The sequence below is a fragment of the Cebidichthys violaceus genome, unplaced genomic scaffold, assembly GCF_023349555.1.
Source record: "Cebidichthys violaceus isolate CVI_PGR_0920_01 unplaced genomic scaffold, fCebVio1.0.p SCAF_1, whole genome shotgun sequence".
Taxonomy (NCBI): Eukaryota; Metazoa; Chordata; class Actinopteri; order Perciformes; family Stichaeidae; genus Cebidichthys; species Cebidichthys violaceus.
Window position 1 is genome coordinate 1,151,703 of NW_027176262.1, and position 26,708 is coordinate 1,178,410.

The window sequence follows — 26,708 nt, forward strand, 5'->3', positions numbered from 1 at the left end:
ATCCTCCTGATGATGATGATCATGATGATAATAATAAGTCCACTCCTCCAGACTGAAGTGTCTCAACATGATGATTTTACGACTTTAACAACATGAATACAAACAGGAATGTAAATAAATGATTTACACTGAAGTAGCATTCACATTAGAGTACAAGTACAAGGTACTTTCAACATTCTGTAGTGATTCTTGATAAATACATGAAGTAAACCCACCAGACTGTAGTAGAAGTACTTTAACCTTTTTTTCATCTACTCTCTGAAATAAACTCAAGAAGGTCCTGAAGATTAAAGTCTCAAATTTAACAGAGAAAACATCGTAGGATCAACGCTAAACATCGTTAAACATCGTTAACCAACGTTAAACAACGCTAAACATTAAACATCGTTAAACATCGTTAACCAACGTTAATCAACGCTAAACATCGTTAACCAACGTTAAACATCGTTAAACAGCGTTAACCATCGTTAATCAACGCTAAACATCGTTAAACGTTAACCATCGTTAAACATAGTTAACCATCGTTAACCAACGTTAACATCGTTAAACAACGTTAACCATTGTTAACCAACGTTAAACGTTAAACATAGTTAAACATCGTTAACCAACGTTAAACACCGTTAACCATCATTAACCATCGTTAACCAACGTTAATCAACGCTAAACATCGCTAAACAACGTTAACCAACGTTAAACATCGTTAAACATCGTTAACCAACGTTAACCATCGTTAAACAACGTTAACCAACGTTAAACATAGTTAAACATTGTTAACCAACGTTAAACATAGTTAAACATCGTTAACCAACGTTAAACATAGTTAAACATCGTTAACCAACGTTAAACATAGTTAAACATAGTTAAACATCGTTAACCAACGTTAAACATAGTTAAACATCGTTAAACATCGTTAAACAACGTTAAACAACGTTAAACATAGTTAAACATCGTTAACCAACGTTAAACATAGTTAAACATCGTTAACCAACGTTAAACATCGTTAACCAACGTTAATCAACGCTAAACAACGTTAAACAACGTTAAACATTGTTAACCAACGTTAAATATTGTGAAACGTTAAACGTGATATATAAATAAATATCTTATATTAGTGTTTATTTATGTCGATAAAAGAACACAAAGGACATGAAATGAAACGTGTAGAAGTATGTTTCAGGAGCTTCGTCTCGCTCAGAGATCGTAATAACGTCTCACGTTACCACGATGTTTAAGGTTTACGCTGTTTTACAAAAGTTTTTTCTCATCAATTTGTGACTTTAATCTCAGAGTGTTATCCAGATGTGTAATTCATTCATCTTTAATGAATTCATCTTTAATGAATTCATCTGACGTGAATGCTGCTTCAGTCATAAAACATCAACTCTTCCTTAAAGCTTTTGTTTACATTTTCACCCACAAACAACTCGTCCAATCACACGACTCTTCTCTCCTGGTCCAGACTGGTCTGTGGAACGGCTCTGAGACTACAGTACCCATGAGCCTCAGCGGCCACGGAGCAGAGTCCAGGATCCACAGCTTCAAAGTGCTGAAAGAACGTCCAACAAACATTCACACTGGAAGACCTTCAGCACAGAGGTGGACCAGTAACATAGTGGGAGGAGATACTGGGCCCCTGAAGACCACAGACCTCCAGGAACCCCTGAAGTCCCCAGACCTCCAGGAACCCCTGAAGACCCCAGACCTCCAGGAACCCCTGAAGACCCCAGACCTCCAGGAACCCCTAAAGACCACAGACCTCCAGGAACCCCTGAAGACCCCAGACCTCCAGGAACCCCTGAAGACCACAGACCTTCAGGAACCCCTGAAGACCCCAGGCCTCTAGGGACCCTTGAAGCTCCAGACTTCCAGGATCCCCTGAAGCCCCGGCCCTACAGAAGCCCTGAAGACCCAGACTTCAAGTGGCCCCTGAAGACCCCAGACCTCCAGTTTAAACAGCAACAGCTCTCTTTTTATTGTCATCTATAGACGTTTGGTGTCCGTTGGTCCTCCAGAGATGTGATGAGAGTTCACATTTCAGACCGATTTTCATTCAGTTTTTGGTGATTTGCTGGTGAAAAGATCAAAATAAATGTTCACTTTATGTCCTTTTTCCTCGACAGCGCTTTAAAGTTTGCTGTTGTGTAAAAACATTCAAACCTGTTCGTCACTTTGCATATATGAACCTCTTCCCGTCCGTCTTTGTGCCGAGTCAGCAGACGACTCACTCTCTAGTGCTTCTTGTTGATTCGTCGGGATCTCCTCAGGCCACGCCTCCTGCGGTGGTTCTGGTTGGACATCCAGGACCGCAGGAAGTACTTGTCGGGGCTCCTCCGGCGGTTGGTGGTCTGGTTCTCCCGGTCGAACTGTCTCTGCAGCTTCAAGGCGATGGCCCGGTCCTGTCGCTCCTGCTGGATCTGCCGGACGTACCGCTCGTCAAAGGCCTCCTGGCTGGCCGACCGGCTCCTCTTCAGGTCCGAGTCCCGCTCCGAGTCCAAGTGTTTGGTCTTCTGTTCCCGCTTCTTGCCCCTCCTTGAGGTAGACTGGTTGTGGAGGCTACTGTCGGACTCCTTCCTCGGACTCTGCGAGTCCTTTGGCACTAATTTACAGGACTGGAAACCAGAGTTCTTAGTGTACGGTGAGAACGACTGTTTTCGGCTAAAAAGCGCTCCGCCGCTGCCGGATTCAGGCGCGCTGACCGCTGGCTCAAAGTCTGAACTTCCTCTGAAAGTGGCCTCGCTGCTGTAGCGGATCGCAGGGACCCGGATCTTCACGGACTGTTTCTGGAAGGAGTCCGTGTCTCCGGCTGGAGGTTCGAACAGCAGCCTCCTCTTGTTGGCGGCCCTCACTCCGCCTCCGTCCCGTCCCAGCGGGGACCGCCGGGTCTTGGCGTCCTCACCCCCCGCACCGGTCTTGTTGTGGAGCTCGTTGACGGGGCTCGTCAGCGTCGCCTTGGAGTTCACCTTGAGGCTCTGGCGGTCCAGTTCGATCTGCCTCCACTTCTGCAGGACGGCGGGACTGGCCTCGTAGCTGGTGGCCCTCTGCAGGCCCCGGGTCAGGTTCCTGGGCGTGGACTTCACGATGGTGGGCTCCAGCAGGCGTCCGTCCGGCAGGCGTTTGGGCGGCGTGCACGGCGAGCAGACGATGGGCTTGAAGTGGTTGAGTTCTTCAGAGATGCTGTCATTGCTCTCGGGGCTGATGGAGCGCTCGGGACGCGGCGGGGCGACGCCCACCGGGGTCGACGACGAGACGACGGCTCGCCACGCCAGCCGGCGGTCGGCGGTGATGGGAGCCGAGACGGAGCGGCTGTTCTCCGAGGAGAGAAGGATTCCTGCTGAGGAACTGTGACTGATGCCGACCTGAAGGAACCAAAAGGGGGAACAGAGACCTTCAGGTTATGAAGACGGAAACTAAACACCAAACAGTAACCGGTGAGTTCTTGTCCAATAAAAGGATTTAAATATGAAGTCAAAGCTTCACGTCTTAAAGCTGCATTCTCTCTAGTGTCCATCAGGGGGCGACTCCTCTGGTTGTATAGAAGTCTAGTCTAAAATGACTCTACTTCTCTCTTGATTTATTCCCTCAGTAAACATTGTAAACATGAGTTTATGGTCTCAATCTCTAGTTTACAGTCTTCTTCAATACAGCATGATGTTCATTTAGTACATTATGCTCCATTTAGAGTCAAACACACCATGAAGAGGGGATGTACATATATATGTAGATGGAGGTTGTGTAACTCACTCGGTCCATGAGGGCCGGCTGGGTGACGACCTTCGTCTTCCCTCCTCGGTCCTCCACCGGCTCGCTGCAGCTCTGACTCCTCTGAGCACCGCTGAAGAAGAAGAAGAAGAAGACAGTCAGCCGGTCTCACAGCTGTGTCACGTTGTCGGGTCGACGGCGGCTGAGCTCACCTGGAGAGGGCCGCACAGTGTTTGGTTTTCCTGATGAAGGCCGAGATGTTCCTGATCCTCCTGCTGAGCGGCTCCTCGTTCTCAGAGTCCGACAGAACTCCCTGAACAACAACAACAACAATCAGAGAAGACGACAACGAGACGTTTGAGGACGCAGCAAAGCATCATGGGAGTCCTGAGGATTCATAGAGGTCCCGTCCTGATAACTTAAGATCTAACACTAACACACACACACACACACACACACACACACACACACACACACACACACACACACACATATATACATGTATATTTCTAACAGGTCTTACTGGCTCTTCGTCGCGTCGGACCGACTCGTCTTTCCTCCTCTTCATCTCGTCTCTCTCCTCAGACACCAGCTGGAAACACAAACCTCCATCAGTCTTTGAACGCACCGAGCCGCTCCAGCCTGATGCCGCGTTCACTGACGGCAGGAAATATCAGACTCACCTTGTGTTTACCGGTCGGCCCCGTTAAGACCTCACAACATTTTGGGACGAGAGCCGGAGACACGAAGCGCTCTGAAGAGACAAACGACACAATCACGTGAGTCATTAGTTCACCCTCTTCATGGGGATGACAACATCAATTATGAATTAGTACAGTAGTACTACTGTAGTACTACAGAACATCAGCTCCTCCTACAGCTGGACAAGTCTGGACAAGTCCTCTAACCCTCCTGGTGTTGGAGGACTTGTTGAAGAATAAACACCTGTATTCTTCCATGACATGACTCGTGAGTTTTTACCTGACGTCATGAACACCTTAATTCTGCCCCTCATCACGTGACTCGTCACAACCTCCCTCTCAAAATTAAACTTTATTCTAAAGTTCTGCTCTTGTCTCCGTGTTTTCTCTCTCTCTCTCTCTCTGCCTCCGGTTCATAAATCAAACGCACCCTAACCCTCCGCGCTCACACATCCGGGTACTGAGCTGTGGTCTCTCTGGTGAACACACACTCACCTCTCCGGTTGTCGCGGTCCCTCCTGCCCGGCGTACCGCTGCTCTTCTCCGTGTCGCTCCTCCTCTCCTCTCCGCTACAGGGCCGCCTCTGGGTTCGTCGGAGTCGACAGGCCGGGTGACCCTCCGCGCACTTCTTCTTCTTCTTCTTCGCCTCGTTCTCGGGCGGACTGGACCCGGACCCTCTGGACCCGCACCCAGCTACGGGCCCGTACCGGTGCTTACCGGCGGTGGCCGGTCTACCGGGCCGTTCGGCGGACCCCGCGGTCGCCATCTTTCCCTGGTGAGTCTTCTCTCGCTCTACAGTTCGCTCAAAACAAACCCCGCCCAGCCGCCGCCGAAACTGCGCGAGCGCTGCGCAGATTGGACGCGCGGTGCAGCCCGCCAACCGCGGAGCTGGGACGCAGCGCGAGCCGTTCTCTGACGTCTTCTTCTTTGAGGTTTGTTGGCGGTTGGCAAACAATGAATTGGTGCATTACCGCCACCAACTGGTAAAGAATTTAAAAAGATAAAAAATATAACAATTTAAAAGGATAAAAAGATAAAAGATAAAAATGTTAAAAGATAAAAAGAAAAAAAATTATAAAATGTTAAAAGATAAAAAGATAAAAAGAAAAAAATGTTAAAAGATAAAAGAAACAAAACTAAACTAAAAAACAAACAACTGGCTCATATTTTCTGAATAATATTAGTTAGTCTAAGATACTTTATTTTGTCATAACCGTAACGAGCTTAAAGCATTAACTATGAATATATGACCAACATTATTACATGTAAACGTTCATGTCCAAGAATGTATGTGTGTAAATAAAACTAAAAGTACATTTCAATCACACTAAAACGTGTATAAATTCAGGAATGCAATCATTGATTTAAATGTTGTGTGTAGCTATGTGTATACATCTGTATACTGTATCAGAGTTCCAAGTATTACAATACATCTTCATCATCTTTGTCCGATTAACTTGTAATTAAATACATAAAACAAAGTAAAATAGATATTTTCTTTGGCTTCTGAAATATTTTAACAGTATATTGTTCTTCCTCCAACACATTCTAGTGTTTGTTAATTAAGTCATTGTCAGAACTGGGATAATTAATAAACGTCTGTATTTAATAAAATCAACTCGTGTAAGTTTTATTGTGAAAGGGTTTTTTTCCGAGTCTGCAGGTGGCAGCAGAGCGCTGCTAAAACCCGGAAGTAGATATTATTATACCGTCGAAGAAGAAAGGAGAAGAAGAAGAAGAAGAAGAAGAAGAAGAAGAAGAAGAAGAAGAAGAAGAAGAACAACAACAACAACAACAATGGCGGAGAGAAGTGAGACGAGCCGGTAGAGGACGAAGTGAGACAGGTAAAATAAAGACATGACGTGAGACAGGTGGTAAAATAAAGTAATTTAAAACCGGAAGTCAGACTCAATATTTAATATATTTACCTGTAAACATTAAAAACGATGCATTTCTCTGTGATTTTAGGGGATGATTCAATGAATGAATGAATTGTAATCAACAGTATTTAAGTATTGTGAGAGATTATTGGTGGAGGGATGGTCAGTTATATTTATAATGTTATACAATGCTGTAGTCCATCAGAAGAATGGAGCTGAATCTCTTTCTGTTTAGGACCTTCAGTCCTGTAGCTGGTGACCACGTGTCACTAAAACCTCCTCAGGACCATGAAACCACGATGACACACCTGACTTACCTGCTGCTTTGTGTGTTACTGCCGCTTCCAGTCACGGTGTGCTGGTCCGGTTCAGGTCTGGGATGCAGGGCGGCAGGCCGGCGGTGGAGGTGGTGCGTCTGGGCCTGGTCTCCTACCAGGAGGCTTTGAGGCTGCAGCAGGTCTACGTGAACCGGCACCGGTCCGGTCCGGCTCACGCTCTCTTGCTGTGTCAGCACCCTCCGGTCTACACCACCGGGATCCGCCACAAACCCTACCCGCCCCCCCTGCTGGACCGCCTCCGCCTGGTGGGGGCCGACGTGCATCGCACCAACCGAGGAGGACTCATCACCTTCCACGGACCGGGTCAGCTGGTCTGCTACCCGATCCTCCACCTGGGCAGCTTCAAGAAGGTGAGAGCGGGTCCATGTTCAACGTGTGTTAGCATGTGTTTGTGTTGACATGTGATAACGTGTGTTAGCATGTTGACGTGTGATCTGTTCCCTCAGAGCGTCCGCTGGTACGTCAGTGAACTGGAGAAAACCATCATCTCCGTCTGCAGCAGGTTTGGTATTGACGCGTCCACGTCTCCTCACACCGGCGTCTGGGTCGGAGACAACAAGATCTGTGCCGTCGGTACGACAACACAGAGACTCTTCTTCTCCTCAACTTCTGTCTGTCGCATTCATTAAATATCTAACCGTCAGACAGCCTCACAGCGATCTGTTGTCTGAGTTGTCGTCTTCTCATTACGTCCTCGTAGGAATCCACTGCGGCCGCTACGTCACGTCTCACGGCTTGGCTCTGAACTGTAACACCGACATGTCGTGGTTCGGCCACATCGTGCCGTGCGGCATCATGGGTAAAGGAGTGACGTCGCTGAGCGCCGAGCTGCAGAGAGACGTCAGCGTGGAGGAGACCGTCCCTCACCTGCTGGACGCCTTCAGGGACCGGTTCCACTGTCGACTGACGGACGGACAAACAAATGAAACCGAGCGGGACGGCGGAGGATCGTCAGCGTAGAAACTGACTTTGTCTGATTTACATGGAAAAAAAGGCCTTAAACACCCTTTGTTTGTAGCTCTAAATATCTTTAAGATACAGATTTAACATTGTCTTTTTACCCATTAAAGATACTTTGAATTTGTACCTCACTGTGTTACAATCCTTTGTGTCCATCCATGTTGTGTTTACATGAAGTTATGTTGTCTCCATGTAGACAGAAATATTCCTAAATGTGGACCTCAAAGTGTCTTAAAAGTATAATATATTATGTTAAAATCATGAGAAAACCTCTGGTTCTTCATGTGTTAAAGCTGCATTCTCTCTAGTGTCCACCAGGGGGCGACTCCTCTGGTTGTATAGAAGTCTAGTCTAAAATGACTCTACTTCTCTCTTGATTTATTCCCTCAGTAAACATTGTAAACATGAGTTTATGGTCTCAATCTCTAGTTTACAGTCTTCTTCAATACAGCATGATGTTCATTTAGTACATTATGCTCCATTTAGAGTCAAACAGACCATAAAGCAGGGAATGATTTAGGGGCGGGACTACACAGTGATTGACAGGTCTCTGTATACAGAGTCTCTACGTCACTCCTCCTCATTCCATATATGGTCACTTCCTGTTCACTGGTTGCAAAAAAAAAAACATGACGATGGACAAAACGCAGAACTGGAGACTTCAAAACGTCCACAAACCAATGAATGACGTCACTTCTTATATACAATCTGTGCTTAAAATACGTTACAAGTAAAACAAACTAGAATTGTTCATCTTTCAAAAAAAAATGTGCACAATAAAAGTGACCTTTATTTTGAAAATAGACCGGAAGTTCTGTTTTGTCGCCTCTTCGGGTCTTAACGACGGTGTTTCTGTAACTTGAGTTCATATTTTCGAAGTTTACCGAGTAATAATATCGGTTAGCACGTGACTTAGCCTCTAGCCTCGCGTTGTGTGTGTGTGTGTGTGTGTGTATGTGTGTGTGTGTGTGTGTGTGTGTGTGTGTGTGTGTGTGTGTGTGTGTGTGTGAGAGAGAGACGTTAAAGGCCCTCACTCGAGAGTCGGAGAGTTGAGCTCCGTGTGAGATGTGTGCGAGGTTCACTGTACTCCTCATGCTGCAGTGTTAGCTGGTCCGGCCTCTCTCTCGGCGATGGGGGACCACGGAGCGACCAGCACCGGAGACCCGCAGCTGGACGAGGCGGTGCGGCGGTGGCTGAGCTGGGACAAGGTGAGGAGACACAGCATTCGAACGAGCACGGGTAGGCGGGCACGCGCATTGACTGGGTTAATACATAGACTTGTACAGATAGTTACGGTCGTTTGGTAACATCGACACACATATTACTACATACATGTACAGTTAATAAACTGTATGTCATCAAACAAGCTGTTTGAATCTGAGGCTAGAATCACAAACAAACAAAACGTGTCGAATGATCCTCCTGATTGGTTATTAATGTTCTCATGATGACAGACACGAGACGATCACCGCGAGTCAATGAGAGGGTCGGCACACACACACACACACACACACACACACACACACACTCTGCTGTGTAGTGTTTAAAGTTCATGAATGTTTCTGACCTCTTCTGTAAATGTCAACAGCCTGGAAAAGATCCTCACACTCAGACTGACTAGTTATTATTATTATTATTATTATTATTATTATTAATATCATCAGCATTATTATCATTATTATTATTTAATTATGTTAATTAATTAAATAATACAAAAATATATTAATTCATATTGTTTTTATATAATGATATTTATTTATGATACATAATTATTATTTATAATAATAATAATTTTAATGATAATAATAATAATTTAAACCACCAACATGCTGGTCCGTCCCTCAACACCGTCTCACTTCCTGTCTGTGTGTCATTGGTTGCTACTGAACACGTAAATCCTTAAAAAACACCATTCTGTAGTTGTCATCGGTAATTCTTGTAGTTTTTATACACAAAAAGCAGTAAAATAGAGACTTGGTTTGGGACTTTTTTCTTCTGCGGATGAATCCACGTTTGGTGCTCTAGTGAATATTTCTACGTGTGATTGAGTCAGAATGAACTGCAGTGTGATGATGATGACGTCAGACTGTGATGGGGTTCTTCTTCGCTGGTGTAGAACCGGTGGACCCGGGCTCAGGTGGAGTCTCTGGTGGCGGCGGGTCGCCTGGACGACCTGAGGACGAGACTCTGCAGCCGGATGAGCTTCGGCACGGCGGGACTCAGAGCGCCGATGGGAGCCGGATTCAACCGGATCAACGACCTCACCGTCATCCAGTCCACACAGGTCAGACACCAGACACCAGCTCATACTGGTCCGGTCTCACACAGTGACACCTGATGAAGACCGGTCTGTTCTCTGTCTGTCTTCAGGGTCTACATTCCTACCTGTGCAGGTGCTTTGCAGACTTCAGCAGCAGAGGGGTGGTGGTCGGCTTCGACACCAGAGGACAGGAGGACAGCGGCTGCAGCAGTCAGAGGTGAACCTCTTCATCCTGGAGGAGACCACGGCGCTCAAACTGGTCCCAGTAGAGAAGGACTTCACTCAGTGCTGACCAGAGAAACGGACTGTTGGTTTGTTTGCAGGACAGAAAGAGGAGCTTATTGTTACGTAGATGTTCAGAGTCATGGCTCAATATTTAGATGAGACTGAAGGAGACTTCTTTTTGAGACAAAACAATAACAAACAGAAAAGGTGAAGAGAAATCTGTTCTTTCTCCATCATGTTGTCAGACACAACAAACAACAACAACCAGCTCTGTTAGTGGGCGGGTCGTTGACTGATCACAGCACAGCTGGTTTAGCAGCTGCAGAGTTCTCCTTCAGTTTCTGACTTCTGGTCCTTTTTCTAGTGCGAAGAACAAACGACAAACCGGATCTAATACAAAGCATTACAGTACATAAATACATTTCATTAAAGTCATTAAAACGAGTACATTTTATTGTTCTTGTTTAAAGGTTGGCGAAGTTGACGGCCGCTGTGATGCTCAGCAGAGACGTTCCCGTCCATCTTTTCTCCACATTCGTCCCGACGCCGTATGTGGTGAGTAAACAGTAACGCATCACTTCCTGTCAGCTGTCCTGTGTGTTGTTTTATTCGTAAAATGTGTGTGCGCTTGTCTCCAGCCGTACGCTGTGAAGAAGCTTGGTGCTGCGGCCGGAGTGATGATCACCGCATCTCATAATCCTAAAGAGGACAACGGATACAAGGTCAGAAAAGCCACCACGAGTCCAGCTGGTGTTAAACACTGAACAGGAAATGTCTCACCGCTGCTGGTGAAATACGATGAGGGGCCTCAGCTCTGTACCTGTGTCGCCCTCTGCAGGTGTACTGGTGTAACGGCGCTCAGATCTCCTCGCCTCGCGATAAGGAGATCCTGCAGAGTATCGAGGAGCAGCTGGAGCCCTGGAGCGCCTCCTGCTGGGAGGAGGAGCTGGTGGAGAGCTGCTCCCTGAGGACCGACCCACTGACCCAGATCAACAGCTGCTATATGGACGAGCTCACCTCCCTCTGCTTCCACAGGTAAGAAGACTTCTGCAGCTAGTCCTGAGACCTCTACAACTAGTCCTCAGACCTCTGCTTCTAGTCCCCAGACTTCTGCAGCTAGTCCCCAGACCTCTACAACTAGTCCCCAGATCTCTGCTACTAGTTGCCAGACCTCTGCAGGTAGTCCTTCTACGTCGGCGGATAGTCCTTCTATCCTCCGCGGTTAGTCCTTCTATCCTCCGCGGGTAGTCCTTTTATCCTCCACGGGTAGTTCTACTAACCTCCGCGGGTAGTTCTTCTATCCTAGTCCTTCTATCCTCCGCGTGTAATCCTTCTATCCTCCTTGGGTAGTTCTACTAACCTCCGCGGGTAGTTCTTCTATCCTAGTCCTTCGATCCTCCTTGGGTAGTCCTCCTATGCTCCTTGGGTAGTCCTTCTAACCTCCTTGGGTAGTCCTTCTAACCACCTTGGGTAGTCCTTCTAACCTCGGCGGGTAGTCCTTCTAACCTCAGTGGGTAATCCTTCTATCCTCCGCGGGTAGTCCTATTAATCTCCATGGGTAGTTCTTCTATCTTAGTCCTTCGATCCTCCTTGGGTAGTTCTTCTATCCCCCTTGGGTAGTCTTACTAACCTCTGCGGGTAGTCCCCAGTTTGAATGCACTTATTGTAAGTTGCTATATTGTGTGATGTATCTCTTGTGTCTCTCAGAGATCTGAACTCAAGCTGTCCTTTGAAGTTTGTCCACTCGTCCTTCCATGGCGTCGGACACGTCTTCGTCCAGCAGGCTTTCTACGCATTCGGCTTCGCTCCACCAATCCCCGTCCCCGAGCAGAAAGACCCCGACCCCAACTTTTCCTCCGTCCGCTGCCCCAACCCCGAGGAGGGAGAGTCGGTCCTGGTAGGAAGCAGATCCCAGTTCTTTAATTCAGTGTTTTATTATTTATGTTTCAACATTAATCTCAGATTTTCTACTTCAGGAGCTTTCTCTTCTTCTGGCAGAACGGGAAAACGCTCGCATTGTCCTTGCGACGGATCCCGACGCCGACCGCCTGGCTGTCGCTGAGAAGTCTGACAGGTAAGTGTGACGTTTAGCTCAAAGGTACTGAGACTGTCAGGGTTTGTAGTTAACCAGTACCTGCCTGTGTTACAGGTGCGGTTGGAAGGTGTTCACAGGCAACGAGCTGGCTGCCCTGTTGGGTTGGTGGATGTTCTTGAACTGGAAGGAGGCTCATCCGGATCCTGCAGACACCCAGAAGGTTTACATGTTGGCCACCACCGTGTCCTCCAAGATCCTGCAGACCTTCGCTCGCATTGAGGGGTTCCACTTCGAGGTCAGTTTAGAGTAGAGATGGTATCCCATCTGTGAAAGTGATGAAGATGATGATGATGATGGACTGTGTTCAACAGGAAACTCTTCCTGGGTTTAAATGGATCGGCAACAGAATATACGAACTCTCCAAAACGGGAAACAACGTCATATTTGCCTTCGAGGAGTCGATTGGTAACCAACTTTATTTGTCATTGGATCTTTTTATTTTCTGCTCTCAGCTGATTGGTTGATAGTTTCTGTGAGGTAAACCCTCAGTGAAGACTTGAAGGCTAAGACACCACCCACTTCGCTGACTGTCAGGTGTTTTTTGTCGCCGGTAGTTTTATTTATTTATATATATATATATTTATATAAAAAATTATATTTTTCATTTATATATGAATACATATATAAATGATATATGTTTCCTTTCTTCTTCTACAAGAGAGACACCTTTTCACTACATTACCAATCACACCTGTTTTAGTACCTTTCCTACAGGTGAGTGCAGATGACTGAATAATGCACAAACAAAGACAAAAGTATAATAATACCGTAGCTAAGGATATTAGTGTTTCGTTATGTGGGAGGTAAAGCTGGGACCAGGTGTGGGACGGTTCAGATCTCGGCGGTTTCCAGCTGCTGCTTCGTGTCTTCAGGTTTCCTTTGTGGCGGTTTGGTTCCTGAGAAAGACGGCGTGAGCTCGGCGGCGGTCGTGGCTGAAATGGCTGCTTACCTCCACAACAAGAACCTGAGTCTGAACCAGCAGCTGCTCAACATCTACCAGACGTACGTTGACTTCACCTTATTTTCTACACGAGACACAAATACATCAGGTCGGCTATTAATGCAGCTTTTACCTTTTGACGTCTGTGAAACAACAGCAATGTTAACAATTCTATCTTCCCTTTATTTGTGAGCACTAATGCAATAGTTCTTACTTCTAAAAGAACTGGTATCTTACCGATCGGAGGTTCGGGCCGGCTGCTGTGTGTCTGTGTGTGTGTGTGTATATATATATATATATATATATATACGTATATACGTGTATATATATATATATATATACATATATATATGTATATGTGTGTGTGTATATGTATATGTATATATATATATATGTATGTATGTATGTATATATATATATATATATATATATATATATATATATATATACATTATAAAAACATATTTGATCATTTTATAAATCTTTATTGTCCACTTTAGTGATTCTGATTAAATTTAAATACAATGTAGTTTTAAGTGATGAGGTATAATAATAATATTAAGTGTATTTAAATATCACATATAAAATAAACGTGTTGAGATGAGACCAAACTCTAATCAAACATGTGAACCTAAACTAAACCAATACATTCTTCTGTAACATTTGAGTTGAGCCTAATTAGATTTGTATTGAAAGCCTTCAGCCACTAGAGGGCAGCAGTTGTGCTTTTATATATTTGGTCTTCAGGTTAATTTTCTGCGTTTTTGGAGGAGATTTTAGAAGTTCTTTAGAAAGTTCTTGTTTTTTATATTCTTTAGATTTCTCGCCCTCAGAATCACAGTTCTAGAAGATTAATTCTACATTCTCCTCTCTTATTTTGACAGTTGTGTCTGTTGTGACTTCCTGTCTCCAGGTACGGTCACCACGTGTCTCAGACCTCCTACGTGGTCTGTGACGACCCCCCCACCATCCAGACCATCTTCTGCCGGATCAGAAACTTTGACGGCGAAGCTTCGTACCCAAAGACGTGCGGCGGCGTCCGGATCGTCCACGTCAGAGACGTCACCACGGGGTACGACAGCAGCCGGCCCGACCTCCGATCGGTAAGAACGGATCGATTGATCGATGAAGTTCTATGAGAAGGTACAACGTCTTCAGAAGTACTTGTAGTAAACGTGTCGTTCTTCTCCTGTGGAGGTACTTCCTGTGACGAGGAGCAGTCACATGATCACCTTCACTCTGCAGAACGGCGTCGTGGCAACGCTGAGAACCAGCGGCACCGAACCCAAAATCAAGTGCTACACCGAGTACTGCGCCGCACCGGGGACCAGGTCAGCTGTAGTACACCGAGTACTGAGTACCGAGTACTGCTGATTTTAGAGTACAACTCTAAAGTACACATTTTCCTTCTGGACCAGAGGCGTGGTTCTGGTTCCTCTTCACAGGTCCTATAATCTATAATATCTATATAATCTATACCTATATAATCTATATCTATAATAACTATACAATATATTCAATCTGTATATACTATAATCTCTAATATATATATAATATATACAGTCTCTATATAATGTATTTAATCTATACTATAATCTCTAATATCTGTAGATTAAATAAATTAATCTATATTATATATTCAATCTGTATATACTATAATCTGTAATATCTATAGATTAAATAAATTAATCTATATTATATATTCAATCTGTATATACTATAATCTATATAAACTGTATATACTATAATCTCTAATAGCTATATAATATATACAGTCTCCATGTAATGTATTTAATCTATATAATGTATTTAATCTTTAATCTATATAATATATATATATATATATATATATACTATAATCTATATAATCTATAATATCTATAGATTAAATAAATGAATCTATATTATATATTCAATCTGTATATACTATAATCTATATAAACTATATAATGTATTTAATCTATAATATATATATATATATATATATATATATATATACTATAATCTATAATATCTATATAATCTATAATATCTATAGATTAAATTAATGAATCTATATTATATATTCAATCTGTATATACTATAATCTATATAAACTATATAATGTATTTAATCTATTTAGTCTCTAAAGACGAGCACATGTTTTTCTCTTTAATCTCTTTCAAACAAATAATCTGTGTTGTGTTTTTTTCTTGTGGTCGTATTTTATGAAGACGTCGCTCTAAAAGCTTCGACCTCATGATGATGATATAATATATTATTATTATTACTATTCTTATAACTATAGTTATTATCACTATTTTTGTTATAGTGTTTTACTATTTTTATTATTATATTGTTGTAGTTATTTTATTACCATCGTAAAAATATTGCTATTATAATTTTGTATTTATAGACATCATTACTGTTATTATTATTATCCTATATTATTATAGTTGTTATTGTTATTATTGATGTTATTATTATTATTATTATTATTATTGTTATTATTGTCGTCTCTGTGCTGCAGCGAGGTGTCCCGTCTGGAGGCGGAGCTACGGAGGATCACAGCTGCCCTGCTGGACGAGTTCCTGGAGCCCGAGAGGAACAACCTGATTCGCCGAGCTGTTTCCTGTTGATGACGTCACATCCTGTCCTTTCTATTGATTAAACGGATCAATAGATATCAATGGTTGTCCTCCATACAGCAGAGAGCATCATGGGAAACCAAAGAGAGATTACGTTCCTTTCAGTGAGTATTAATAAATGTATTTTCATAGAAAGAAGAAATACATGTAAACAGTTTGTAAAAAGCTTTAAAGAAGTGAACTGTGAAGTTTGTTTTCATATGGAAGTTCATTTCGGTACGGTGGCCTGCTGCCGTCAAAAATGCAAAATCATTTTCCAAACCAAATGATTCAGTTCTGAGAAACTTTATATTAAACAAAATTAATCAAGTCGTTAGAAGATATTTATGAATGCTGTCGAAACATTTCTCACTTTGAGGAGATGTTTTGATTTCTAACAAACTGAAGAAGAAGAAACAATTATTTGATTCTTTTGTTTCTTTCTCTAGTCACTACTTCTTCTTCTTCTGTGGTTTGATGCTTTTCTCCGAATCATCTCGTAACTCCAACTGATGGAAGCAAAAGTTTGGAAACGAGTAAAAGTGAATTATATTTAAGTATCAAAGCACAAGTACATCAAATACTCTGTAAACCACAGAAGAAGAAGTGACTTGATTTGACAGCTCTGCAGCAATGCACTCTGGGACTTTTTTGGAGACATTTAAAGACGTTATTATTCAAACATTCATCTGCAGTTCTTAGTCAGTGGATTAAAAGGGGGACTGTCCCTTTAAGCAAACAGAAGATCAGCTGTTAAAGTTTCTCTTATTTTTATACTCTGAGTTCATGTATTTATGTTTGTGTGTCTCAATCAGACGGAGTGAGACTTCAATAAAACAGTAAAACTGTAAAGTGTGTCTTTATTTATTATCAGACAGTCAAATCAGCTGCTTTCATAAAATGTTCATATTAAAATAAACTAAAGGACTCCATTAACAAATAATTTGTTTAGTTATTGTTTAACTATTTACATTTTTATTTCTTTGTTTTTGAAAACAGTTTTTCTCAGAATAAAGTGAAACAATCAAAATAATTCAGCCATGTACTTCAAATCTGAGACGTTTTTTATTCCCTCTTTAATTATCACGTTGAGTCAGAGAAATATATCCAAACAGCAGCAAAAATATATATTAAAAATAAAACTACATACATATATGTTCATCATTTAGTGAATATCAGAACTATTTTTTCTTTTATGTTGAAAATATGTGACACAGGAAGTGATTCTGCTGTATTTGAATATAACTCTATTGGATGAACAGAATTGTATTTTGCTTTATGTATTTATGTACTTTGAGATCTCATATTTAACCCTTTAATGTTTTTAAAGTTGAAGAAATCTGAGATTTGAATCAAACTTCAAACAGAAACTCACCAGATAAAGAACTGCTTCCACTGGCTTTAATGGTTCCAGTGGTTCTAATAGTTCTGCTGGTTCTACTGCTTCAGCTGGTTCTACTGATTCTACTGGTTTTGCTGGTTCTCCTAGTTCTAGTGGTTCTACTGGATCTACTAGTTCTACTGGTTCAACTGGTTCCACTGGTTCTACTGGTTTTTTTGGTTCTACTGGTGTTGCTGGTTTCTGTGGTTTCTGTTCACATGTGTAGTTTTTCATGACAGAGCTTTGTGGACCTCTGGTTTGTGGCTGAGGTTCTGGAGGATCCTGGTCCTGATCTGGTGCAGGTTGATGCCGTAGATGATGGGGTTGATGAGCGGCGGGACCACCAGGAACTCTGCGGCCAGCGCGTTGTGCAGTGCCTGCAGCGACCCGCTGCCGCCGCCGCCGCCGCCGCCGTAGCGAGAGTACATGATGTCGAACATCAGCGAGCCAGTGAAGATGAGCAGCGCGGCGAGGTGCGGCAGACACGTCTGGACGAACTTCTTGCGGTCAGAGCGCAGCCGGAGCGAGGCCCGGACCAGGTGGGTGTAGGACACCAGGATGAGTCCGGTCTGAGAGACGTGCGAGAACATCAGCACGAAGCCGTAGATGTTGTTGACGGTCGTGTCGACGCACGACAGCTTCACCACCTCCCAGTTGGTGCAGAAGATCTTGTCGATGTGGCGTCCGCAGAGCGGCAGGCCGGCGGTCAGCGCCAAGCCGATCGCCGTCTCCAGCAGCGAGAAGCACCAGGTGAGCAGCAACAGCCACGCCACCCGCCGCGCTGGCATCAGGGCGGAGTACCGCAGCGGCCTGCAGATGGCCAGGTAGCGGTCGTACGCCATGACGGTCAGACCGGTGAACTCGCAGAACACGTAGCAGTAGACCGCAAATATCTGCGTCAGGCAGCCGGCGTACGTGACCACGTGGGCGTCGGCCACGAGGTCGTGGAGCAGCTTCGGGTAGAAGGCGGACGCTCCGCAGAGCCCGTTGAAGCACAGGTTGCACAGGAAGACGTAGATGGGCTCGTGGAGCGTCTTCTCCAGGAACACGGTGACGATGAGCATCACGTTGACCACGATGGTGACGAGGTACGACGTCAGAGCGAAGGCGAAGAACACCTGACGGTTTGTCACGGAGTCGTTCAGACCGTGAAGCACAAAGACCACCTGAGAGTTATTCTGCATCATCACGGCCATAAATTATGATTATAGTGTAGAATCAACAAACATTCATAAAGTCATAAATTATGATTATAGTGGAGAATCAACAAACATTCATATAAATATAAATAATGATTATAATGTAGAATCAACACACATTCATAAAGTCATATATTATGATTATAGTGTAGAATCAACACACATTCATATAAATATAAATAATGATTATAATGTAGAATCAACAAACATTCATATAAATATAAATAATGATTATAATGTAGAATCAACACACATTCATTAAGTCATATATTATGATTATAGTGTAGAATCAACAAACATTCATATAAATATAAATAATGATTATAATGTAGAATCAACAAACATTCATATAATCATAAATAATGCTTATAATGTAGAATCAACACACAATATAAATATAAACAATGATTATAATGTAGAATCAACACACATTCATAAATTCATATATTATGATTATAGTGTAGAATCAACACACATTATTATAAATATAAATAATGATTATAGTGTAGAATCAACACACATTATAAATATAAATAATGATTATAGTGTAGAATCAACACATAAATATAAATAATGATTATAGTGTAGAATCAACACAAACATTCATATAATCACAAACAATGATTATAGTGTAGAATCAACACAAACATTAACATAATGTCTCTTTAGAAAACGTCCATTAACCCTTCGCAGCATCACATTCAGTTGATTTTAAAGAGAAAAGCATCAAATCAACAGATGAGACAAGAACCAGTTGATCAGAAGAAAACATTTGAACAAAGAGATGAAACGAGACAATAAACATTTTCAACAATTCATCAAACAGGAGAAAAACAATTCAAAGTGAAAAGCTGTGATCAGGAAACACATCAGACTCATTCAAGCTGCAGAAAAGTGACAGTCAACATTCAAATGTAACTAATACACAGATTAATAAGAATGAAGTTTTCCCTCTGAACCAATCTGAAACTCAGTGAAGAGGAAGATGAAGAAGCGGAGTTAAAGGGCCAGTTCACTAAGTGACTCATAAACATTATTAATGACAATGAATAACTGTGACATGATGAACATAACAAACATCAGACAGGTGATGTGTTTCTGCCAGAGTCACCGGCAGCTCTTATACACCTGAAACTGCTCCCACACAGGTACGGAGCTCCAGGCTGAGGCCACGCCCCCTCCTGATGAACACGATCATTTATGTTCGAGTTAAAACACTTCAGAATAGAATTATTATTATTATTATAATTATTATTATTATGGTTCATACGTGTCTCTGAAGGTGACAAGGTCTTCGCTGGAAAACTGACCGATGTTTTTTATCTTGTTTGGATATTTGATATTTTCTCTCTTATCTTCTGTTAACAGTAATTTGTTTCATCTTCCACACAATCATTTAGTTTTTATTCTTTGACAAAAACAGATTTCACTGTAGTTTAGATTTAGATTTTAGACGTTTCATTATGGAAAACAGAGTGTTCTGGTTTTCTGTTTCAAGTGTTTCTTAGAGAGGTTCTTGTGGTGGTTAAAGAGTACCTAGTAACTAGTCCATAAAAAGGTTCTTGTGGTGGTTAAAAAGTACCTGGTAACTAGTCCATGAAAAGGTTTTTGTGGTGGTTAAAGAGTACCTGGTAACTAGTCCATGAAAAGGTTTTTGTGGTGGTTAAAGAGTACCTGGTAACTAGACCTTTTTTTTGGTCCGTATCGCCGAGCCCTAGTTCCAGAGGTGTGGAGACATTTGGCATCCCTCATTTGCTCTTAAAAAGGTTCCAACAGTGTAAACTGAAAGAGGTTTCAGTGGTCACTGATGTTAACTGGAGACTTTCTCGTGGTCCTTTACATTTCTGAAGATGTCCTTAAGCAGGACGGGTGGTCCTTTATATGTCTCAAGATGTCCTTGAGGAGGATGAGTGGTCCTTTACATGTCTGATGATGACCTTGAGGAGGATGAGTGGTCCTTTCCATGTCTGATGATGTCCTTGAGGAGGACGAGTGGTCCTTTCCATGTCTGAAGATGTCCTTGAGGAGGTCGAGTGGTCCTTTCCATGTCTGAAAATGTCCTTGAGGAGGACGAGTGGTCCTTTACATGTCTGAAGATGTCCTTCAGGAGGACGAGTGGTCCTTTACAAGTCTCAAGATGTCCTTGAGGAGGACGAGTGGTCCTTTACATGTCTCAAGATGTCCTTCAGGAGGACGAGTGGTCCTTTACATGTGTCAAGATGTCCTTGTGTGATGTTGTGTTTAAATTTGACTTTAGAAGAGTTTGATTGACTGTTTCATGCCTTGTATTATTTCCTGTAACACTACCAGAATAATGCACCGTCATCATTATTAAATAACAAAAGTTCACAGTGTTTAATGTAAAACTGCTTTGTCACTTTTCATGACAGTCGTTTGAACCGTGAACCTTCTGCCTCCTGTTTCCGTATTTTAAAACAAACAAACATCTAAAGTGATGAATAAAAACTTTGGTAAAACTGAGATCATTCTTAGCTAAAGTTAAACTCCACAGAGGCTGCTGCTGTTTGGAAAGTTACATCACGGTCACTTCAGCCTGTCAACATGTTTGTCTCTGAGGCTTCTTCACAGTAGCCACAGTTTCCACTAATTCCCTCTGAAGCAAATTAGTCAGAGCTGTTAACCAGTGAGACCTCAGCATTTGTTTCACTGGTCCACAGGGTCCGATAATGACCTCCCCTCAGACCGTTCTGAGACAACAGATACCCAATGATGATGTCAACAGAAAACTCCTAAAGAAGTTCTACACCGAAGTTTTCTAAAGCATTCATGGAGAGTTTTTAGTTGTCTTTCATTTCTACAAACGTCTCAGTCCAAACCGACTCGTCTGTGATCAGCTGGTTTCTGTCCGAGCCCAACCCGACCCATGGCAGTGTTGTTATATATGAAGGCCTCTATAAGAAATGTATTAAGATCTATAGCAGGGACGTACCGAATGGTTTTCAAATGAAGCTCTGAATGTCTTTAAGTGGGAGAGACAAAAGTTCTTTGACCTCAGTGGAAAGTTTGAAAGGCTGAACGACAACAATGGACTGAAGCAGAATCTTTATTGAAGACAAAAGCATGTTGTGAAATGATCACATCTGTCTTTGTTCAATAACTGTTTGACTGAGACAGTTACAGAGAGTGAGAGAGGAATAACATGCAATATTTCTATAAGTTATTTATGATTAGAAACCTGCTGTAATTCCAAACATCATCAATGAAGCTCCGAAGCTTTGAGCTTAGTCTCCCATGTAAGTTTCTGTTTCTGTGCACAAGCTCGGGCCTTCCTTGAAATTTCAAGGACAAAACTGAAGACGAACTGGGATTCAAAGAGTTGTAATCTATGTGAATGCTCTGTGTAATAACAGCTGTGGTAACATTCTGTTGTTCACATAACATCCTATTGTGGCAGATGGGCCTTGAGTTTGACGATTTTGCCGTTGCCATCTTGGAATACGACCGTTGCCATGTTGTTTTTTTCCAACCAGTGAACAGGAAATGACTATATTAAGAGTGAGGAGGAGTGACGTAGAGACGCCGTATACGTCTCAGGTAGAGACATGTCAATCACTGTGTAGCCCCGCCCCTAAATCATCCCCTGCTTTATGGTCTGTTTGACTCTAAATGGAGCATAATGTACTAAATGAACATCATGCTGTATTGAAGAAGACTGTAAACTAGAGATTGAGACCATAAACTCATGTTTACAATGTTTACTGAGGGAATAAATCAAGAAAGAAGTAGAGTCATTTTAGACTTCTATACAACCAGAGGAGTCGCCCCCTGGTGGACACTAGAGAGAGTGCAAGTTTTCACCTGAACCAAACAGCTCCCCTGGTTCCACTGGGACAGTACAGAAGGTCCTCCTACATGCCTCTGACAAGGGTGATTGCACAGGCCAGACCTGGCAGCAATCTGAACCAGAGTGGACATCAAACACCCAAGTTCCCTTGAAAACACCTGAGCAAACACCTGCAATGTAGCATCTCTGAGGCTGGAGGAAGAAGCGTCGAAAGTAGTCTACAGAGAAGCTGAGAGAGCAAGCATGAAGTGAGAGAGGGAGTTGTGGATAGGGCCTGTATTATGTGGCTTTGAAAGTAGGTCTTCTGTGACTGGACATTGGGGTCGAGGGCATCTGGCCTCCGGACTCAGAGCCTGTTCAGTGGAAACTCTGAGGGAGTTAGGGTGGTGCGGAACCAGTGCCATGCAAATGAAAGCCCTAACTATGAAAGTTGTGTCCTCTGCCCCCTCTGAACCACTATGAGCCGAGGAATGGGAGTCAGGCCCAGAGGCATGGGAGGGCCCCTCTTCACTGTACTCAGTAAAGAGAATGGCTGAAGCTACTACTGAGACAATATCCTCCTCTTGAACCAACTCAGCAACGGGTGGATTCCTTCCCTGTGCCTGCACCTGAATTGAGGGTCAGGAGAGGCAACGTGATCTGGACTCGTTCAGTGGTTTGCAGATCTACCCTACAGGACAGCTGGTCCTCTGCAACCCCACGTTTGGAATTGGTAAGTTAGGCTGGAGTCAACCGCCTTGACAAGGGGAGGTCAACACCCCCCATCAGGAGCCCTTCAAGGTGTCCTTCATTCAAGTTAACGCGGGGTGAATCATTGATATACAAATGGTCATTTCTTAAACGTTTCACTGCAACAAGTAGGTGTTCATTTTGATATCAATTTCCTTTTAGCTTCTTTTTGACATCAATCAGTAAACAGCAACAACCATGGGCCCTTTGAGAATGAGGCCAGTCAGCTGCTGTGGGCGTTCACTATTGTAAAAGTTTGAAAGAGGGAGATTCAGAGTTTCAGCTCAGTTAGGAGGGACTGAAAGCCAAGACTCACACAATGACTTGAACTCTTCTGTCATTTCTAGCCTGAGCTTTAGGTCGACTGTAAATAAGGCAATGGTTATGTTATGACTGTGTTTTCTACAATACATTTCTGACAGTAAGTAATAACCATATTTTAAACTTGTGAATTCATGACAAAATGTAACAATGAGTTATTTAAATGTGTGAGTGAACAAATTAGCTGTTTCTGTTTTATGTTTGTTGAACATTGCATCCAAAAGAAAAGTTCAACTTTTCCAAATCTGAAAGACAAAGTAATTTATTTTTAACAGGCTTATTGACTACTTTACAATCAAAGACAAGGATGATGATGAACTCTACACAAGTTTTGTATTTCACATTAAGTGCCTACTTTGACACTGGGGTTCTCAAATATTTATACTTTATTATTGTTATGTCTTTGTATGTTTTAATTGTTTGTTCTAATCTTCTGCTGATTGTGGTTATCTGTATGAACAGAAGCTTACATGAACCTATGTACCTTTTTCTCTGCAGCCTGTTTGTAAATGAACTGGTTGGTAGTACAGGGTTGTTTCCATTCTTTCTGGTTCAGATCCTCTCTGACATTCACACTGTTTCTGCTCCATTTTGTTTCCTGCAGATTTTCTTTGTGTATTCTTATGTGTGTGGAGAATTTTCCAACTTAGCCATCATGTCTTATGACAGATATCTTGCTATCTGTTATCCTCTACAATATAACACACGTATGACATTTAACAAGGTTGCCATGCTCCTTGTTCTACCATGGTTATACTCTTTTCTTATCATTGTTACTCTGATATCATTGATTGTTCCTTTACAGCTGTGTGGAAACATCATTGACAGAGTTTACTGTTTAAACTATTCCATTGTGAAACTGGCATGTTCTGAAACCAGAGTGAATAACATTTATGGACTTATTATCACTTTTCTCACAGTCTTTGTTCCTGTATCTGTAATTATTTACACCTATGTGAGGATCCTCAGAGTTTGTTTCTCTGGTTGTAAACAGACCAGACAGAAAGCTGTCAGTACCTGCACACCTCACCTCGCTTCTCTGCTCAACTTCTCCTTTGGTGTTTGCTTTGAAATATCACAGAGCAGATTTGATATAAACGGTGTCCACAGTATATTGAAAATTGTTTTATCATTGTACTTTCTAACATGCCAGCCGCTCTTCAGCCCTGTAATGTACGGACTGAAAATGTCCAAAATACGCATCATATGTAAAAGTCTGTTGTTACACTCTGTTGTAAAGTGTAGATCATCCACAAGATTTGATCAGGTTAACTGAACAGTAACAACAAATAAATGGAAGCCTCTGACTCCACTAGTGTCGACAGTAATGATGTCTGCTGTTAACGTGTATGAAAATTACATTATATTACATTTACTGAGCTTTTATCCAAAGTGACTTCCAATAAGTGCATTTAACCACCAGCTATCAAATTCAACTTCAGTGCTCCAAGTGCTACATTTAGAATCACTATGTTTTTTACGGGCCAACGTTCGGTCTGAATAGATGAGTTTAGTTTCTGTCCTGATGTCAATAGGGAGCTGATTCCACCTTTGTGGAGCCAGAACAACAAACTGTTGTGATTTTGTTGAGCGGTAGCTGGAGTGTTGGAATAGCAAGCAGTAGCAAATGGGCAAATTAAAAACAAAGCTGCAAAGAAATAAGGTATATTTCCTAAAACTAAACTTGTGACTCTGACACTTGCAGTATTTACATTTTCAATTAAATTCAATTCAATCCAATTTATTTATTTATTTTTATTTTGTATAGCACAAATTCACAAATTTGCTTTACAATCTGTACACATACGACATTCTCTGATCTTTGACCCTCACATCAGAACAGGAAAAACTCCCCCAAAAAAACCTTGAATGGGGAGATTAAAAGAAAGAAACCTTAGAGAGCAACAGAGGAGGATCCTCTATCAGGATGAAGTGTGTACAGAATGAAAAACATAACAGAGGTACAACACATTCAATGCATATGCATATTCATATAATGAGAGTAGTAAGCATAATAATGATGGAAACATTACGATTACTAATAACAGCAAAAGTGGATATATTAGAAAAACAATAACAAAAGCAGTAATGGTATCGGCAATAGTAATAGAAATGTGATTAATAATAATAATGAAAGTAGCGTTTGGTGTCGGGCACGACCACAATCCAGATCGGTAATAGCAATGCAACTACTAGTAAAAATGGTAGTAGCAGTGGGTGTCAGAGAGGACCAGGGTCCAGATAAAACCACGATCCATGGAAACCTGTGAGGAGAGAAAACACAAAGACTCTGAGGAAGAGGCAAAGTTAGTAATGAGAATTAATGGGACATGAATTCATAGAGAGGAGCTCACTGTATCCTAGGAAGTCCTCCAGCAGTCTAGGCCTATAGCAGCTTATCTAGGGGCTGGTCCAAGGCAAACCTGAACCAGCCCTAACTATAAACTTGAGCCGGTCCTAACTATAAACTTGTACCGGCCCTAACTATAAACTTGTGCCGGCCCTAACTATAAACCTGAGCAAGCCCTAACTATAAACCTGAACCAGCCCTAACTATAAACCTGAGCCAGCCCTAACTATAACCTGAACCATCCCTAACTATGAACCTGAAGTTGGATATACAGTTGGACTACATTTGAATGGTAGTTTTTATCAGATAAATTTAATAAAAAACAATACCCCAAAAAACTTTCCTTCAAACAGTTATAACTTCTCAGAACATGGTTGAAAATGCTTGGAAATTGCATGAAACATTCAATTTGAGGACTTCAATGAGCACCTATTTCAGCAAGTCTGCAGACTTTCTGGAAAGCTATCTTCTTCTAACAACATGCTAATGACTTGACACTACTTGAACCTTGAAGAGTGTCCCCTTGTGTCCACCATATGTCAATTTAGTGTGTTTTTATAGGACCCAAGTACTGAATCTGGAGTAACCTTTCAAAAAAGGCCCGTTCCCTAATATCCTAAAAACGGCTGTTTCGACTAAATTTGTATGGGCCGGTCATATAGGACAATAGTCCCCCTCCTTCAAATGGCCAGAACTTCTCAGAATATGGCTGAAACTGCTGTTAAATGATATGAAACCTTCTCGTTGATGACTTGAATAAGCCCATTTAAGCAGCAAGTCTGCACACCCTTGTGAAAGCTATCTTTCTCCAGGAACTTGCTATTGAGCTGAAACCAAGTGATTCTTAAAGACGTCTGTTGTCCACTATTTTTGATGGAAAATCAATGGGAAATCAGGTCCAAAAGGCAGTGGCACACTTGGGAGAGTTGACCCTGTTCCATTTTTAATTTGGCCTTTTTGGAAGCATTTGGTACATCAACTGACATGTCCAAGGTGGAACTAGGCATCGTATGGTGATAACTGACACATTTCCATGTTTTCCAATGAAAGTTATAGCCAGAATGCATAACCCACCCATTTCCAAGGTTTCCAATGAAAGTCATACTTAAAAACCACAATAGCACCCATTCGGCACTTAGTCCAACCTCTTCCTATGTTTCCAATGAAAGTCGTACTTAAAAACCATAAAAAGACCCATCCGACCTTTCGGCAATAGCCC

General features: G+C 42.3%; 5 protein-coding genes across 6 annotated transcripts; 3 read left to right on the forward strand and 2 right to left on the reverse strand.

The window, feature by feature from the left end:
* Window positions 1–57: 57 nt before the first annotated feature.
* Window positions 58–5,193, reverse strand: rnf169 (ring finger protein 169). Its single transcript, XM_068705160.1, has 6 exons — window positions 4,896–5,193; window positions 4,383–4,453; window positions 4,223–4,291; window positions 3,912–4,012; window positions 3,742–3,832; window positions 58–3,356 (listed from the first exon to the last, which is right to left on the reverse strand). The coding sequence occupies exons 1-6, from the start codon at window positions 5,164–5,166 to the stop codon at window positions 2,229–2,231; spliced, it is 1,731 nt and encodes a 576-aa protein (XP_068561261.1). The 5' UTR covers window positions 5,167–5,193; the 3' UTR covers window positions 58–2,228.
* lipt2 (lipoyl(octanoyl) transferase 2) lies at window positions 5,092–7,704 on the forward strand. Of its 2 annotated transcripts, XM_068705174.1 has the most exons (5): window positions 5,092–5,175; window positions 6,064–6,244; window positions 6,629–6,968; window positions 7,065–7,191; window positions 7,319–7,704. In XM_068705174.1, exons 3-5 carry the CDS (start codon window positions 6,660–6,662, stop codon window positions 7,576–7,578), a joined length of 696 nt encoding a protein of 231 aa, XP_068561275.1. In that variant the 5' UTR covers window positions 5,092–5,175; window positions 6,064–6,244; window positions 6,629–6,659; the 3' UTR covers window positions 7,579–7,704. The 2 variants fall into 2 exon arrangements, with proteins under 2 accessions (XP_068561275.1, XP_068561281.1); XM_068705180.1 differs by lacking the exon at window positions 5,092–5,175 and having other exon boundaries at window positions 5,495–6,244.
* Window positions 7,705–8,425: 721 nt separating this feature from the next.
* On the forward strand, window positions 8,426–16,550 carry pgm2l1 (phosphoglucomutase 2-like 1). The gene is made up of 14 exons (XM_068705190.1): window positions 8,426–8,786; window positions 9,695–9,862; window positions 9,949–10,055; window positions 10,534–10,618; window positions 10,702–10,785; window positions 10,902–11,098; window positions 11,771–11,960; window positions 12,040–12,137; window positions 12,213–12,393; window positions 12,470–12,563; window positions 13,031–13,160; window positions 14,012–14,201; window positions 14,296–14,429; window positions 15,608–16,550. The coding sequence occupies exons 1-14, from the start codon at window positions 8,709–8,711 to the stop codon at window positions 15,714–15,716; spliced, it is 1,845 nt and encodes a 614-aa protein (XP_068561291.1). The 5' UTR covers window positions 8,426–8,708; the 3' UTR covers window positions 15,717–16,550.
* A 243-nt stretch (window positions 16,551–16,793) lies between these two features.
* LOC137870146 (olfactory receptor 2G6-like) lies at window positions 16,794–18,269 on the reverse strand. The gene has a single exon (XM_068707184.1). The coding sequence runs from the start codon at window positions 18,267–18,269 to the stop codon at window positions 17,316–17,318; it is 954 nt and encodes a 317-aa protein (XP_068563285.1). The 3' UTR covers window positions 16,794–17,315.
* A 4,927-nt stretch (window positions 18,270–23,196) lies between these two features.
* LOC137889062 (olfactory receptor 11A1-like) lies at window positions 23,197–24,415 on the forward strand. The gene is made up of 2 exons (XM_068732711.1): window positions 23,197–23,204; window positions 23,446–24,415. Exons 1-2 carry the CDS (start codon window positions 23,197–23,199, stop codon window positions 24,413–24,415), a joined length of 978 nt encoding a protein of 325 aa, XP_068588812.1.
* Window positions 24,416–26,708: the final 2,293 nt, after the last annotated feature.

Bases quoted from the DNA above. Each gene is read 5' to 3' on its own strand.
- rnf169 (XM_068705160.1), bottom strand. From the start codon at position 5,166: ATGGCGACCGCGGGGTCCGCCGAACGGCCCGGTAGACCGGCCACCGCC. The intron at 4,454-4,895 runs GTGAGTGTGTGT...TTGTCTCTTCAG, and splicing joins GGACCGCGACAACCGGAGAG to AGCGCTTCGTGTCTCCGGCT. The intron at 4,292-4,382 runs GTGAGTCTGATA...TTGTGTTTCCAG, and splicing joins GGCCGACCGGTAAACACAAG to CTGGTGTCTGAGGAGAGAGA.
- lipt2 (XM_068705174.1), top strand. From the start codon at position 6,660: ATGCAGGGCGGCAGGCCGGCGGTGGAGGTGGTGCGTCTGGGCCTGGTC. The intron at 6,969-7,064 runs GTGAGAGCGGGT...CTGTTCCCTCAG, and splicing joins ACCTGGGCAGCTTCAAGAAG to AGCGTCCGCTGGTACGTCAG. The intron at 7,192-7,318 runs GTACGACAACAC...ACGTCCTCGTAG, and splicing joins CAACAAGATCTGTGCCGTCG to GAATCCACTGCGGCCGCTAC.
- pgm2l1 (XM_068705190.1), top strand. From the start codon at position 8,709: ATGGGGGACCACGGAGCGACCAGCACCGGAGACCCGCAGCTGGACGAG. The intron at 10,619-10,701 runs GTGAGTAAACAG...GCTTGTCTCCAG, and splicing joins TCGTCCCGACGCCGTATGTG to CCGTACGCTGTGAAGAAGCT. The intron at 12,564-13,030 runs GTAACCAACTTT...TCGTGTCTTCAG, and splicing joins TGCCTTCGAGGAGTCGATTG to GTTTCCTTTGTGGCGGTTTG.
- LOC137870146 (XM_068707184.1), bottom strand. From the start codon at position 18,269: ATGCAGAATAACTCTCAGGTGGTCTTTGTGCTTCACGGTCTGAACGAC.